Source organism: Tympanuchus pallidicinctus, unplaced genomic scaffold (assembly GCF_026119805.1).
Source record: "Tympanuchus pallidicinctus isolate F22 unplaced genomic scaffold, pur_lepc_1.0 scaffold1, whole genome shotgun sequence".
NCBI lineage: Eukaryota > Metazoa > Chordata > Aves > Galliformes > Phasianidae > Tympanuchus > Tympanuchus pallidicinctus.
Window position 1 is genome coordinate 74,773,784 of NW_026294618.1, and position 16,392 is coordinate 74,790,175.

The following is a 16,392-nucleotide window of genomic DNA, read 5'->3' on the forward strand; positions in this document are numbered from 1 at the left end:
GGGAACTTGCAGGAGTGACCAAGGCAAATGCCACAGGACTCAAAAGTGTCTCTGACATTCTCAGCAATGAATTATATCCTTTGAAACAATGACATGAAGAATCCCAGTAAATCACCTTCCTGCAAATTTGGGGCTCTGTCTGTTTGTCCCACAGAGGATAGCAGAAGGCTCCAATTATCTATACACCTTCCCACTCTAGCACTGATTTATTTCACTGTTAATGCTTTCCCAGTTCATTTCCTTGTCAAACTTCCCTTATGTATCTTCTTTTCTAAAATTGAAGTATGCTGTAGGCAGAGACCTTGGGAAGTGGAGAAGTAGAATTTTGTCATTCTAGCGTAAGGCAGTAATGGGTACAACATGATGAAGATTCTGAAATCATAATTTTAATTTTCATAGAGCTAAAAAGGATTGGTATGATAATTCAGCCTGAGCTTACAGTGTGTGCTGCAGATGAAGCCGTTACACTGATGTTTAATAGTTAATAATGGAATATAGTTTACCATAGGCAGGTCCACCTGAAGGCAGACAAAAGTTTAATTACAGGATTTATACCTCTTATTTTGAAAGCTTTTGGAAGATTCATAATTTGAATTTCTGCTTTTGAAAGTCTTAAATCACCAGTCACTCTAAATCAAGAGAGCGCGATACACAGCTCCCATCCTGGGTACTAAATACGAATGTACATAATATAGTAAACAAAACAGAGAAAAAACTGAGATTTCTAAAAAACTGAGTACTGTCTACCCAACATTTCTGAATGCTGGAATGCTCTTCACTTGCAGGATCTGCCCTGGTGTCCATCAGTTTTACAGAAGTAGGTATCTGTCCCAGTTTGTAATCCCCCTGCAGACTGCGGTTGCCTGAGGGGCTGCTGCCAGCTGTGTCCCACCTGTGTGCACACAGCTAACAGGGCTGGGACCTTGGGTTACCACCAGCCAGATCTGCCTTCTCCCTTGAACATCTCCCCGTGCTCTCCAGATTGTGCCAATGAACCTGCCTCCTCGCTCATTTGAGACGTCCTGTTTTACAGCAAGCCTGTGACTAAACCACTATTCCTAAAAGGAATATAAAATGTACTCAACCTTGAGTATATTCCCCCCCCCTCACTTCATACAGGTACTTTTAGAGTTGCAGCTGTTCTGAGATGTTCTTTGTCTTCTTATGTCTGTTGTGGGGCCCCAGCAACAAGCACAGAGTTTGGATGGGTTCCCAAGTGCTTTAGTTTGCCCTTTTTTTCAACTTAAGTGCTGAAGCTGCCCTTTGCACAGCCATAAGATGAGTAGCACTTCCATCTTCGATGTCGGAATTGATTTGGGCTGATCCTTACAAGGTCCTCACTTCTTTCAGGAGTCTACTTGGTGGGGAGGAGGGCCTTATTTTTTAGTGCAGTCTTAATGTACAAAAATGTGCTTCTGCCAGGTTTTTGTAATAGCCAGTGACATTCTGCAGACAAGGTGTGATTTTTTGAGCAATGATGAGTTAGTTAACTATGAAAGGAAGAGAGGGAGACAGCCAGCACAGCATCTGATGCCTGGCTGCCCTGATAGGAATGCTTCCAGTGCTGCATCGTGTGAGCATGGCCAGTTCCATGAGCCTGCAGCTGTAGGCAGGATCCACACCTCCTGCAAGGTGCCTGGCCAGGAGCACAGCAGTGCAGGGTGGGTGTAGTTTGTCATCTTCTGTCTGGTGCTGGCCCTATGTAGAGGGGTTAGTGCAGCACAGAGGAGGCTTCCTCTGAGCAGTCACTGATACTGAGTTCAACCTCTATGTCTTTCCCTGGATTTTGCTCGTGTTGCAGCGCGCTGATCACCACCGCAGGTAATGTGGTGCATGTATTCTTGGAAAAAAAAATACCATGTTACTGTTTTTAATTAATTCTTTAATGAACTGCAGCATTATAAATCCTTTTTTAACTCTGCCTTCATTACCTTATCAAGTTTTGTTGTGTTTTTTAAAGAAAAACCCTTAAGTCCTCTAACATAAAACCAGCTGATGTGGAAAGTTTATTTTTATTTCTGAGGTCATTTACATCTCTTAGAATTCAAATTTCAGAACTCCAGTCACTTAATTCTGGGTATCCACCCCAGCTCCAGCAGAGCTTTATCTCTCGGTCTTAATGAAGTGCTGAAGTGCTACTGAGGAAGCACAAACAATAGCTATGCAAGAGCTTCAAAACTGTATATTAGCCTTCCCACCAGAGGTTTTCTAACAGCGTGCAGGCAGCTTCCTGTTTTGATACAGCTGCCCACCCCATATACAGTCTGTACAATTCACAGTAAACACTCTCTGGCACAACCCTGCCTCCTCCTTCCTGGAAGGAAGAAGGGGCAGGATCTAAGACGTGCCCCAAAACAGCAGCTCAGTCATTTACTGCTAAACACGAGTGATGGCTAAAGCTCAGGGAGACCTTGTTTTTCAGAAATCAAACAGCTCCTGCGCTTGTTACCTGGAAGAGTTCTGATCTTAGAAAGAGGCAGGACAGCAGGCCCACAGGAAGCCAGGCTTCGGAACAGTGCTTGTTTACAATTGCCACATTCTTAACCATTTATGTATTTCTCTTCTAAGCACTCACCCCCAGGCTGAAGTGACACAAACAAGAAGTGCAAGTAGCTCCATACACACTACTTACGCTCCGCTCCCATCTCTTTCTTCTTTCAGTTCTCCTCTGTACGCGCCTGAAACTTGGGCTTCTCTGAAGCTCACACAGAACCATTTGCAGAGAAGCAGACGTGCTGCCTACCCTCACCTGCTTTGCATTTGTTTTTAACTATAGTGCCATCAACATACTGAAACGTTACTCCCCTACTGAACTTTCTAGGAAGACATCTCAGACTTGCCTAAGACACTGCGATCCAATGTCAACAGCTGTGATGGAGCACGTACTGGATTCATTATTCCTACAATTTTTATAAAATGTTTTTATCTATTTTTGTAATACAGATGTCTGTCTTATTTCCCGATGGCAGTCCCAATAAATTAGTTTATTAATTCTTTTTCTCCTGGTTGCATCCTTTTGTATTCAAGGGAAGGCATGTGTATGTGGAAGAGGAGACTGCGCAAGCCTAGCACAGATACATCAGGCTTGTGTTAAGGACTCACTACCAGCACCTACCTGGGAGACTGAGGTTTACAAAGTGTTTGTCTCCTTTACACAAAAATCTGAGTCCTAACAAACAACTACTTATTCAGCAGAAGAGCATGAGAATGGTTGAGTCATTTCCCTGGGGCAGGTTTCCCTTTAGTGGTCAAAGGCTTGAGGACAAAGGGACCCGAGCTAGCACAGGCACTGCGGTGCCGGGTTCCTGCCACCAAGGAAGCTGTTTGGGACCCCCCTGCTGGCAGACACTTGGCTGCCTCAGGGATGGGCAGCAGCTGAACTCAAATGCAAATTATTGAACTTGAAACATTTGGAAATACATTTGGAGGACTTTTTTTTTCAGCTTGCCTTCACGTTTGTATTTTTGAAATGACTTTCCAAATGCCAGGTTCTTTCAAAAAGAATTTATCTGAATCTTTTGCTGAACTACTGCATGATAAACTATACAAGAAAAAAGTTTCTACATTCAGTGTAATTGCTGAATCGCAGTGGTAAAGAGAAGAAAAAAGTGCAGAGAACGATTCCCCTGTGATAAAGCTACCCCAGCCAGCATGAACACATGAAACGTAGCAAAAATAGGAGTAACGGCACATGCACCAACCATTTGCTGTGGGACGCAATCTTTCTTTCCCTTGTATTTCAGGAATTATTAGTGGTACAGCTTTAACATCAAAGTGGTTTTCTTCCCATTTCAATTTCCTGCCATATGAAACTGCCAAGCACATCTGAGCCCCTCCCCAGCCTGCCTCCCTGCCATGACAGTAAACGTGCTTCCACTGCCTCAGGTTTGTCAGGAAGGAACGCCTGACAAAGGTTTCTGCCTAGCACAAGTGTGGGCTCTCCACACTCGAGGACATCTTTTTCTGTAACTGACACTACTTTATAGATAGGTAAGAACGCATTTATAAAGGTAAGAATCTGCAAACTTTTTTTTTCTACACCATAAATCTATGTTTCAATAGGAGAAGTGTCTCTCGGCTACATGTGCATAGGAACTCAGGCACCGAGTCCCAGCACTGAGGCTTCACTGAGACCCTGGAGCCGCACCTCGCCCTTCCTGGACCTGCCTCACTGCCAGCTGGTGCTGGTGGCATTGTGGAGAGGGCAACTGCCAGCCACTGGGGTGCACATCTACAAGGACCAACTTCTCTGCAGCAGCTTCTCTGCTTGTAGCAGTTGCTTATTTGCTGGGCACAGACAGGGCCAGGTCTTCCCAACTCCCATTTCCCCCACCTCACCATTTAGCCACAAAATGCTTGGTTTTATAAAGTATACAAAAGCCAGATGAGGTGATCAAACCCAGGATCCCTGTCTCAGCTGGAGCATCACCCCCTGATGTGCTCTGTGCCCGTACCTCCACGCAGACTGAACAGATGGTCCTGCTGTCCCAGCTGAGACCCAGTCACTGATCTGCTACTGCAAATGCAACTATCTCTCCTGCGCTCCATCCTTCCTATTGGGGAAGAAAAAAAAAAAAAGAAAAAGAAAAAAAGAAGAAGGAAAAAGAGCTGGCTCACACATTTTCTCACATTTCAGGGAAGGGTTCATGTCTGAGAACTGAGCTGATGCCCAGACTGCTCAGGGACACTCAGCCCTCCTGACCCAAACAGGCCAGCTGGGCTTCAATGAGTCCCACCTCAAGGTGCCCTGCAAATCACACCTCCCCTGACTCCCTCCTCCAGCACATTACCTAGCTAAAGGATTTGAGAACATGAATTCCACTAGAGGACAACGCACTTAAATACTGGGTGTTCTGATAGAATGCAGCCCTGTGTAATCATTACTTGGAAATTAAAACCCAAATTTACTTTTAAAAGATACATATACCTCAAAGAGTTAACATGAACCATGTGCGTGGAAACAGCCTTGGTCCACAGCACAAATACATCTTGCTTAGCCAGAAAAGCCTTTCTTGGTGACAATACTGTAACTGAATTTACAAGCTGAAACTGCTCACCCAGTATCTGAAATAGGTCACGACAAGGAACAGTTACCACGAGGACTTCACAGCAAATAAACTTGTAACTAAACATGCACAGATCATTATACATACAGTGATAAAAAAATAACGATGTACATTTTCTTGTAAGAAGAAATTAAGTCAATTCTTTGTGCATTTCAGGATCAAAACATCTAACCTATATAAAATTATTTTAAAATATGAAGTAAATATTTAAACCAAAACTCGAGAGATCTTTTGTAATCTGCAGAACCACCTTCTCGCTTCCATTCTTCTGTCTCTGACACAGAACAAATTCAGAACTTTATCCTCTAAGATACTTAATGTGCAGATATAAAAAAATATGTCCTTTGTGGCAAGCCTGAACATATATATATAATATATTTACAAACCTCCAGAACAAATTAGCATTAAAAAACACAGAAGTAGCAGATTGACATAGTGCTTTATTTAAGCTGTCTGTACGAAGGAAAATAATGTGCATCCCTATCATATATGTGTAAAAATACTAAGGATGTACAGTGTACAAAAACAGTTTCTTGTAGTTATTTCACATCCTTGTGGGTCATATACTTAAGGAAATAAACAGTTTAAGTATGACCAACAGTAATACGGTTTCTTGGGTTCATAGTCGTGTCTGCTTAATATCCTTAACCATATGACTAGATCTTGCATGGATCTAATGAAAGAACTAGCAAGGTCAAGAAATGTCACAAACTCTAAAGCTACAGGGAGGTAATTCAATTACCAATTTAGAGGTTTTTATTTAAATAAATACTTTACATTTCATGCTTGCCTGTAATGCACTACCAGGAGCAAGATAAGGAAATTCTACTGTAGACAGTACAAACAGTAGCAGCAAAGTGTGTACATTGAGGTGTAATATATAGACCCTGCAGTTAGTAAGGAGACACCTTACTTTTGTACTCTAGGAGAAGCACATGGCCCCTGCAAGAACAGTCAGCTTTAAGAAGCCGCGAGGATAGATGGAAAAAATGGAAAACAATACTGGAATAAATGTTCTTTAAGCAACAGGAATGTACTGGAAGATGGATTCGTGTGGAAAGCAAAGCTGTGTGCAAAACTGCCAAAACCCAAACAGAAATGACCTATTTCTCCAAGATGGCTGCAGTACAAGAGGGCATAGTGTATGTCATGGAAGTCAGTACAAGCTGGAGTCAGCATCTGAAATGTACTGTGCTCAGAAGGCTCATCAGGTACCCAGCCACCACCACGTGCTGCCCAAGCCCAACTACAACCGCAAGTGGGGAAAAAAAGAGCTTCCAAAGTTTCTCTCAGCACAGCCTGAATTCTTCTTTCATCCATTTCTAACACTGCTCAGAGAGAATCCCCCAGCCTGGGGCAGCATTAAATGACTGCTAACTCTTCATAGCATATACTTGATGAATGAGACTTTGGAAGGCAGCAACACAATGCAAGTTGAATGAAGCCTTAAGAGGTTTCCAAAGAATTCACCGACAGATATTTACTGCAAACTGCATTCTAACGAGCTATGCAATGATGAATCAAACCCACCCACAGGGCCCCTTTCTTCTCAGCATGAGGAAGGGTTGGCCAGAGGCACAGCTCCACTCAGCCAAGAACTATAGGTGCCCTGTGTCAAAAACCTTATTGCTGTTATAAGCTGAAAACGTTGGAAAAAAATAACACCACAGGCACGGAACACAGATTTTGAACCACCATAGTTTCAGCCTCTTAAGCTTGAGGCCTTTGCAGAAAATTATAATGCCCATCTACTGCGTCATCAGTTACTTCAGTCACTCACTCACTGTCAGCGCAGACACTTCTACAGACCTGCCATGCATTTACTGCGCTCACTCCATACAGAGGGATAATCTTTACACATTTAGTGTTAGAAGGTGACAGCATCAGATCCTATGTACTTAGCATATACATCGTGATACAGTTCTAACTGATTATCCGTCCATCGCTAAAGATAAAACACTAAAAATTGTCTAAACTAGTCTGCGTCTTTAGCTGCCTTGCTGAAATGCCCGACTGCCCCTTGTCAGTCCCAGCACGTGCACTGCCAGCAGTGGGCTTCACGCCGGGACACTCAACTCCACATCAAGGGGCTAAGGAGGCATCTGGTATGGTCTTCTTTCAGACCCATTCCCTCACTCACACAGCGCAATGTTCTGATATCACAGTCTTTGTGGGAGCTAAAAAGATACAAACACAGAGATACTTCCAATGATAATCCCATGGAGTTGGGGTTCTCGGATGTCATTAGCAAGAGCGCGGTGCACATCCCTGCACTGCGTAACATCCCAGCTCCTAGCACCAACGGGTTTATTATTAAGATTATCATTGCTGAAGAAAAAAGCTAAAGTTTATGCACATGCTCTGTTAGGTACAGATCTTCAGATGTGGAAAGACATCTTCCTAGCGGCAGTGTTTCTCGCAATGTCTTAAATTGAGTCAATCTGGTACCACAGTCACGGATGACATGCTGGGTTTCACGAGGGCAAGCTTTCCTTGACAATGGCTGATCCCAGAAATTTACTATGTGAATTATCGGAATAAAGTGCTTTTCTTGTAATCATGGTGGTCTCATTGTTCAGATGTTTCCCTCACATAGAATAGAAATTTTCTATTGTGCTCTCAGGCTTTTTACAGTATCTTAATCCTGAATACAGCACAAGATGTAGTGTTCTTATTTAGTTAGTTTTAATCCTTTGACACGTGAAGTTGGAATTCCTCGTCTCCACTGCCAGAGAATTAAAAGACAGTATTTCACTCACAAAAATCTGATTCTAAGCAGTATGTACAATTTCAGAGCCTTGCTAATATCTCCACATTGGACAAAAGTGCGTTATCCCCTTCAGCTTGTACAGTCCTTCCATATATTACAACAAAATTAACTGCTCTAAGCCTGTTCTATCTAAGATGTAGCAGCATTTGCAAACATGACACATACAATCCTTATCTCTAAAAATAAATACTACCGCAGCATAACCAAAAAAAAAAAATTAAAAAAAAAAAATTCAGAGTTAAACACCTGGAGAAAGAGCTAATTCACAAACTCAAAGTAAGGCAAACACCTTTTTACCCTGGTGCACACATTTGGGTGAAAAGCAATACCATTATGCCTGTCTACATTCTTCAGCCATCAGAGGTGATGTATATCATGAAAGAAAAAGAAAAGCATGAGATAGATGTTATCTGGTGCAAATTATAAGACCCCTTAAAGAACTTCAACTGCTGCTTTTATGCCTTCATTTCTTGCATGTATAATGTTTGATTCTCCGTGATTGCACATGAACCTGGAAGTTCTAAGTGGCAGGCTGGGTGAGCCAGCCCTTCTGCTTCTTCTGTAGTATCCAACAGTAATTAAAAAATAATATATATATATATTTATATATATCAACAGTTTAAATCCTTCTTTCAAACGTTTCCCGAGCAAATTTCAGCCAGATGTTATTGACAGAGACCTGCTTCAAGTAATGATATGCCTAACAAAAACCTTGCATATGTACATCACCACCCCCGTGTTTCCTTGTTCTAAACAGCACAAACAGATGCAAGAAAATATTATAGACTAGTCTTTTTTAGACTAAGTACAATTTTGATTCATCTTCTAGAAGAAGATAAGCTGGACCAACATATTTTTTTCTTTAGCCTCCACTGTGTGGAAAATCAGATGACTATTTGTGCACAAAGTGTACAGCGCTGACGTACGGTCATCTACCTTGAAAGAAACTTTGAGTAATTTCTAGACGTTGCTATTATACTGAGACGGTGGGCAGCAGCAACAGCGGGAGAGCGTAGAGAAATACCGTATTTCATGCAAAACCAAAACGGATTTTAGGTAGGTTTGGGAAAGAAATTTGTTCAATTTGGAATGGTCTCTGAAAGTGCCCCTGCTATCTTAAACGGTATCTAGAACTGGTGGTGATGTTCAGGAATCATTTTCAGTGATAAACCTAAGATGACAGTGAAGCAGCAGAACAAAAAAGTTATTCTCGTCCACTTGCAGAGTAGGAAAACTGGGGGAAATGCGGCCGCCTCTCATTGTCCATGCAGTCCATACCATCCTCGTCATCTGTAGTAAGAAAAAGAGAAATTCAAAATGTCATTACATTTATAACAACATTTCATTTTTCATCTGATACGCAGCCCATCTTTCAGAGCTCAGTGCTGAAGTTAAGGGCTCACGCTCACTCGGTAGAATTCAGTAAGCCATCTTTTATAGCAGTGCAGCGGGGTTTTTTTGCTTGCTTTGGTTTATTGAGGTTTTTGTTTTGTTTTGTTTGCACTATGTCTATCACCTGAGGACTTCAATCACTACTACCTCGTCTGAGCTAATCAAAACATGCCAGCACATCTATTCTTCTGGGAGCATAGGAAAAAAGAAGACCTTGCTCATGGAAGCAGTGAAACAGATTTCACTGCTTCTTAAGCTGAGTCCAGAAAATGATCATCTTCTTGCAGACATATATAAGTACTTTTCCCTTTTGAAGAGAGTTAAAAGGAAGAACATCAACAAAATTAACAGTTCATAAAGATTCTATGTATTTCAATTCTTACATATTGTTTTTTAGTAAACTATTTTGTAGTATGTAGGGGAATCGGAAGAAATCAGCGCTAAGCCAAATTCACAAATATTTTTATTTACATAATTCCTGTTGTGCCAGTGGAACCTAGACCCCACATGTTGCCTGACTCTGAGAATTTGGATCTACATTCACGTGGATTTTTAAACAGTGATTATCGTTGAAGACACCTATTGAAACTGTGACTCATGCAACAGTGCACTTCTGTGGAACCTTTTAGAATTGTATGTCATGTTATAGGTGCAGTTTGGTTACTGAATATACAAGATATGTTGTCAGCATCCATGCACTGCTGCTGGTAATCACCCTTATTTTATTATTCCTACAGCCAGGGTGGGCTGTAGCCTGCGCTGCTTCAAACAGCAGCAGCATTGCCATCACCAGAGGCCAGGGCAGGTGCTAGTGGGAGACAGGTAGCTTCTCTGAGCTGGTATTAATTGCCTGCTCCAAATTCAAAAAATTCAAATCTGAAATCTCAGTAGTATCCAAGTATTTTGTGTTGCTTCAGTAGTCAGTGAAGAAATATCCATTATCAGTGCACATGTGGAGTTCCAAGAATCATGACTTTATGGCACTCAGTCAACAGCCTCTAAATTAATCCATACTTAAACAAAATTTGTTCAAATTAAAGATATGAACAAATTATTAAGATAGATGGGAAAAAAAACAGTAATTTTTTCCAGAGCAAGAGGACTTAAAAATCACTTGAATGGCTGCAATCAAACACAACAAATAAAAGCCCAGAAAAGTACTCCAGATTTGTGCAATACCACAAACCTATGGCTAAAGCTGGGAATCCTAACTCAAGGGAATAGGAGCCTTCTATATGACTGGGTCATCAACTTTAATTACAGAAGTTACTGCCTACTTTTATGACCCTCTTTTACCATCCCCTCAATTAAAAAAATCATCTAAGAAAGAAACTGAGCAGCAAGACTTTCACTGCGCTTTAGCACTGGCTTGGCAGTGACTCCGTTAAGCCCCAGCTTGGCTGATTCCTGTGCACAGCAGGAGATGATCAAACAGTGGTGCAGTTAAATCCACTCCAACACAGAAGGCTTGTGCAAGGCCCACTGCACCAATTACATCTACATTAACAACTTCTTTAAGAGCTCTGCTAAGTACACGACTTGATAGGAAATTTCATTTTCAAATAATTTTCATGTAATGGATATCTACACAAGGGACATCCACTTGTCTCCGGCAGCTTTTTTCCTTTCCTTTTTTCTGTCTGAAGAATACTTTAAAATATACATGTCTGGGACATATACAGCCACCCAGCAATCCGAAGCTGGTGTTTTCCAGAAAAAGAGAATGACACAACTGTAAGCTAAGTTAAATAAAAATAATATTAACATGCAAACAAACAAAACACACACAGTGATCTAATGCTTTAAGCTTTGTGATTATTCCTTCTTCAAAAGAACTCTCTTTTTGGGAGCTACTTTTACACACTTCCATACGAAGATTTTTGCTATTAACAGTGAGAATACCTTTCCCATTCAAACTGAAGAGCCTTCTCACACAGCACTTTATCATAAACTTGTTGTTTTTAAGTTATGCTCCTGTATAATTTTTGACTTACATTTTTCAGGCGGTGTTATTGTAATAGTCTGAGCTGTAAATTCTTCATCGAAATACCTGGTGTCTGTCTCAGATGTCACTTGAGGTTTAAAAGGAGGTACAAGCTGAAAGAGACCAAGAAACAGAACAAGATTACTATATGTGAAGCTAACCAAATTATCACAGGACAGGAATTACAGTTTTTCTTTTTTCCTACACCCTATATCTAACAGAGTTACAAAGGGGTCACTGAGAGACAGCCGAGTCTCCAAGTCCTGGTAAAAGATACATGTCATTATAGACAATCTCAACAATACTAGTTCAAAACCTAGCTAACAGCAAGGTTAACTGCAAGTATCATCACTCTTACATGACCTGCACCTGCCTTGTTCTCCATATCTTCCAGAAGAACAGCCTATAGGTCAGAGATTCTAACCAGAATGCACATTCAGTAGCATACTGCACACTGTAATGTGCAGTCCATTATAATGTGTTCAAATCTGAGTTTAAAACTGCCACCCAGTTCTTCCTATGTTTTCCTTCTCACATCAGACGTATTACACTGACCACTGACAACATGCAAGTTTTCTTAGCTGGATAAAGTCACCTTCACCATCTTTGGTACTACAAAACTCACAGTAAGACACTGTGTGGTTTGGACATGGTACTAGATTCTGCTCTCCTTTCCAGGAGAGAGCTTCAGCATTAACTTTCACTCAGCAGTTTGATCCTTCTCTCCCTGCAATGGTTTGTCCTTCTATCAGCTCTATTTCATTTGATCCAAATCTTCACCTCTTATGTGAGGAGGAGGAGAAGACATTGGCTTACATAGTCTGTAACAAATACTATTTAGAACAAAGTGGTTGATGAAAACAGAAGGTAGTGCAGGGTAAGATCACAACATATAGCCATGTATGGGTTTGCAGCTGAGGAAGAAAGAAATCGATGCATTAGCTGATCTGTTCTTCCATAAAGGAGGATGTTTGGTCCTCCAGCGCTACACTGAGGAGCCAGACTTCTAAATGAATAGACAAGTGCTCATCGACAGCTCCCTGTGAGCCAGATGATGAAAATGCCAGCGATGCCACAAGTCCAGATGTCTGTGTAAGTAAAAGAAGAAGACAAGAAACTCCAGTCTATAACCAGAAGGGAAGAACCCAGTGCAAATTTGCAACACTGGTGTTCAGCGATTCACTCATCTTACAGAAGCACCTTTCATTTTCTAGACATGAAAAGCAATAGGAGGCTTCAGAGACTGCAAAAACAAACCATGCAGCCATGCAGCTTCTCCACAAAAGCTCATGCTGTATTTATCCAGGCGGCACCCTCACATACACTGATGCTTATGGGAAAGAGGAAACGACAGCTGAGATCAAGAGGCACAAACACAACTCAAGAGAGCAGCAGGGAGGTTCCTTCACTCTTCTCACATGCTCTGCCTCCTTCCCTCACCACATCTCCACCAGCTGGGAGGTCCCCTGAACTTCCTCTCGTCCTGCTCTCCTGGCCTTTAACCAGCACAGCCATTTCTAAAGGCCTGTTGGCTTCCCACTCCAGAAGCCCTGTCTGCCACCACATATACACCTTCCCCTTCCTCGAACAGAGTCTTTCTCTGACCTTCATATAAGTGCAGAACGACTTTGAAGACAAACTCCTTGTTTTAAAGGCAGAGCCTCTAGAACAGTTTACCAGTTGCTCCACAATTCTTGTCAAGACACAAGGAACTTCCACACACTGCTTGGGCATCACCTCCAGAAGAAACACAGTACAAAATTCTTTCCTGTCACATAAAGCAGAAGCTGGGAGAATGGTATGAGTGATGTGCGTAAGTGCACACAGAAGGGCACTGCACCTCATCAGTACAGCCGGGAGATTATAGACTGAACCACTCACTTGAGACAGATTTTGTAAGGCATGTCACCAACATGCCGGGCCATGCTACAGAAACTTGGCAATTATCTTTCTGGAGTGATGCCATCTTTGTTCATTAACTGTCAGCTTCTTTTAAAAGCAGAAAGTAAAATCTCCAAAAATCTCAGCTGCAGTGAAACTGCTAGGAAGACAAATAAGGTGCAACTCCTGCACAGATAACCACTTACACTGACACAGAGCCTACGTAACAACCCAGAAACTTTTCCATGCAACCCAGAAGGGTGAACAAAATACACAATATTGAGCACAGCCCTGGTAACCACAACATGATGTTGCCTCTCCATACTCAGTGGTATTGGTGCTTAAGTGTCACAGAGAAATGGTATCTAACAGCTCTCACCATTTCTGACCCATGAAATCAGAAAGTCACAAAACAGTAATGCGAGTACCAAAGTGACATGGTGACAGGTGTCCAAAAGGAATAATAGAAGCTTCAGCTAAACACAATCCTTGTCTCCTGCTGCTCAATCCTGGCTGCCTGGATGTGACAATTTGCCCTTTTCTAACACTTTGTTCCATTTCAGGCAGACCCTTCAACCAGAGAGGAGACTCTGTCTTCAGCAATTGACTCTAAGGACCAAAAAGCACACGTTTTGTGTGTTCATGTATTATACACACACACACACAAACATACGTATGTGTACATACGTACACATGTGTGCAAATAAAGAAAGACTAAATTCAGCACTGAGTTAACTGTCTGTAAGAGCTGATGTTTAAGACAAATCCAATTTCATACCTGTCAATCTGAATCTACCCCAGACATTTCCAAGGCTTAACGTTAGAAATGACAGCAGAAGCAGTATCAAATTCTTAGTATTTTCATTATCGTATATTATGGCATTTCCATTTGGCATCCATCAAGAGTAACACGTGAGGAACACCACTGTTTTCCCACAGTTCAAGACCCAGAAAACTTGTCACCCACCTCTTGGGGGAACACAAGGGGCAGGTAGGCACCTGAGTACTTCAATCACATAGAAATGAACAGGCAGCCTCTGTGTTTGAGCTTTTTCATGCTGATGTAAGAGCTACACTCGTACTTCTGTACGAGAGGAAATATACATGTTATTAGCTCAAATACAACCTGACAGGAAACATTTGTCTTGGATCATATGGGAAGTGACCTGAGCTGCTTTAGAGTGTCTGTGACGTATTCGACCTGTCAAGTGAAAAATGAGATGCTTAAGAATTGTTATTGTCCCTCTCCTTTTAATTTAAAAGGAATTTTCCTTCCAATGAACTCAAAATTAACGAAGCCACAAGAATCCCACCCACCAACAGCCTGCAGCTGAAAAGTACTCTGAGATGAAGTGCTAAAGGAGGAAGAGGTGCAGCTGTACACCACCCTCTCTGAATTGTTCGCGCTATTTAAATAAACTATGCAAGTGGATTATAACCTCAAAACTCACAAACACGAATTCTTTAAGTATTGTATCAATGTAAAGAAGTGAGCACTGTTGTCCAGATTCTGTTTTTATTCAAGAGGGATAACGATTTGAATCTTACATCTGTGGTTCAACTTCAGTATGACATTCTGATTTGTTCAATCAAAAACAAGATCACTGCTGCATCCCAATGTGTTTTCCTCTCCTATACTAACAAATCACAGTGTATGAGAAAAATTCTTTGTTCCTCAGAGTTTACACATTTTGAAAATGCAGTTGTTTCTCTAATACAAAATATATTTCAGTAATGCCTTGCACTGCCATCAAATGCTGCATTTCAACAGTTGCCAGTTAGTTTATTATTTAGGTCTGATACATGTCAAAACCTGTGTCAAATGCTACAGCTCTTCCTGGCTACAAAAGTTAATTATACGTTGGTAGTTAAGTGCTCAACATCTGATGTCCAGAAATCGAACTTCCATCTACGCTAAACTTTACTGGAGAACTACGCAGAGCTGTGATTGTCAAGAATCAAACCAAAGAGTCACATTAACCTATTGAGAACAGCAGGACAGTGAGAGGAGAATGGGGTCACAGCACTGAAATACACCTTTCCATGTCACCACAAGCACACTCAACTTTAAGTGCTGAAAACATGTCACAGTTTACAGCCTTCCCAACTCAACATACTGCATAACTCACTGCAAGACACTGCAAGTAAACAGACTATTTTTACTGAAACTGAAATAACAAGGCAATAACAACAAAATAACACAATTAAGCGTTTTAATAAGACACCAGCAAAGTCTATCTTTAGATTTGATTTTTTTCTGATGCATATCTGTTAATGCGTTCTCTCATTCATATGTCTTCATATGCCTTGGTGATCTCAAATATCCTGCTGATACTAACAAACTTCATGATCCTAAAGATCATGCAGGCATTACTAGTACCCAAAGCCTTAGCTCAGACTTTCAACACTAGATTGTCAAGAATATTTCCATAAAAATATGTTTTTTTAAAGTACTTGTTTTCCTTTCCTAACAACATTTTTTGATCCTTTTTCTGAAAATAGCTCAGTTACCAAAGGAAACAGGAGCTGACAAGATTTTGCACTCTGTCTACCTGGATGTCCTTTCCCCAAAAATTCTGAATGGCTGGGCAAACACACCATGATGGAGGAAAATCCTACCAAAACCACCACATTGAACTTATGGAGTCAGCCATTCCCACCCCATCCCACACCCAACCTCTAAGGGAATGACAGGAACCTCAGTTGAGATTCAAAGCACAGGACAGCACAGAGCTGGAAGTGACCCTGAACCCCAGTAAGAAACTACATGTGGGATGGGGTTGGAAGTGCTTCTGAGCAGCGGAGGAGCTGGCAGAGATGGGATTTCAGCAGTGGAAGGACACGGCTGGTTCATCAGGGTTTTGCCCACAGATGAACTTTTTTCCTCAGAGTTGCAATGAGAACAGCTTGTTTTTGAATCAAACACCTTTATGCTATACTCTGCCTTCTGTAAATTCTAGCAGCTAAGCAAAGAGGTGGCAATCAATCATAAGGTCTACATATAGCAAGTATTACTGGAGCACATTGAAAAGATCAGCCTGCTTAGCAGATTTCTGATGTTTTCACTACTTTGTATGGCAACAACACAAAAGCAAGTAATGGGTCATTTCTACAAGCTTTATTACACGGCAGGTAATCGTACCAAAATAGCATAACTCACATAGCAACTACTTAAAACCAGATGCTGGCGTTTTCCTATTTCCCTCCTACCTCTTTCCTTAAAATCTGACCAGTGAAAGTACCTAAATACGCATTCCGCATTATACTTATGTTGCAGATTTTGCCAGATTTAAACACAG

General features: G+C 41.4%; 2 protein-coding genes across 6 annotated transcripts in view; one reads left to right on the top strand and one right to left on the bottom strand.

The window, feature by feature from the left end:
• Window positions 1–3,000, top strand: part of SDCCAG8 (SHH signaling and ciliogenesis regulator SDCCAG8) — a 99,917-nt gene extending 96,917 nt beyond the window's left edge. For 2 of the 3 annotated variants that reach the window (XM_052695703.1, XM_052695687.1), the window contains one exon: window positions 2,662–3,000. The gene's annotated coding sequence lies outside the window, so the exon portion shown is untranslated. Of the gene's footprint in view, window positions 1–785 lie in introns of all 3 variants that reach the window. The other variant, XM_052695693.1, reaches the window with a different exon arrangement.
• Window positions 3,001–5,796: 2,796 nt separating this feature from the next.
• The window catches only part of AKT3 (AKT serine/threonine kinase 3), a 144,504-nt gene continuing 133,908 nt past the window's right edge, over window positions 5,797–16,392 (bottom strand). For all 3 annotated transcript variants that reach the window (XM_052695735.1, XM_052695744.1, XM_052695753.1), the window contains exons 13-14: window positions 11,223–11,325; window positions 5,797–9,126 (exon numbers count right to left, since the gene is read on the bottom strand). In XM_052695735.1, the coding sequence (XP_052551695.1) occupies window positions 9,041–9,126; window positions 11,223–11,325 (189 nt within the window). In that variant the 3' untranslated portion in view covers window positions 5,797–9,040. The remainder of the gene's footprint in view (window positions 9,127–11,222; window positions 11,326–16,392) is intronic.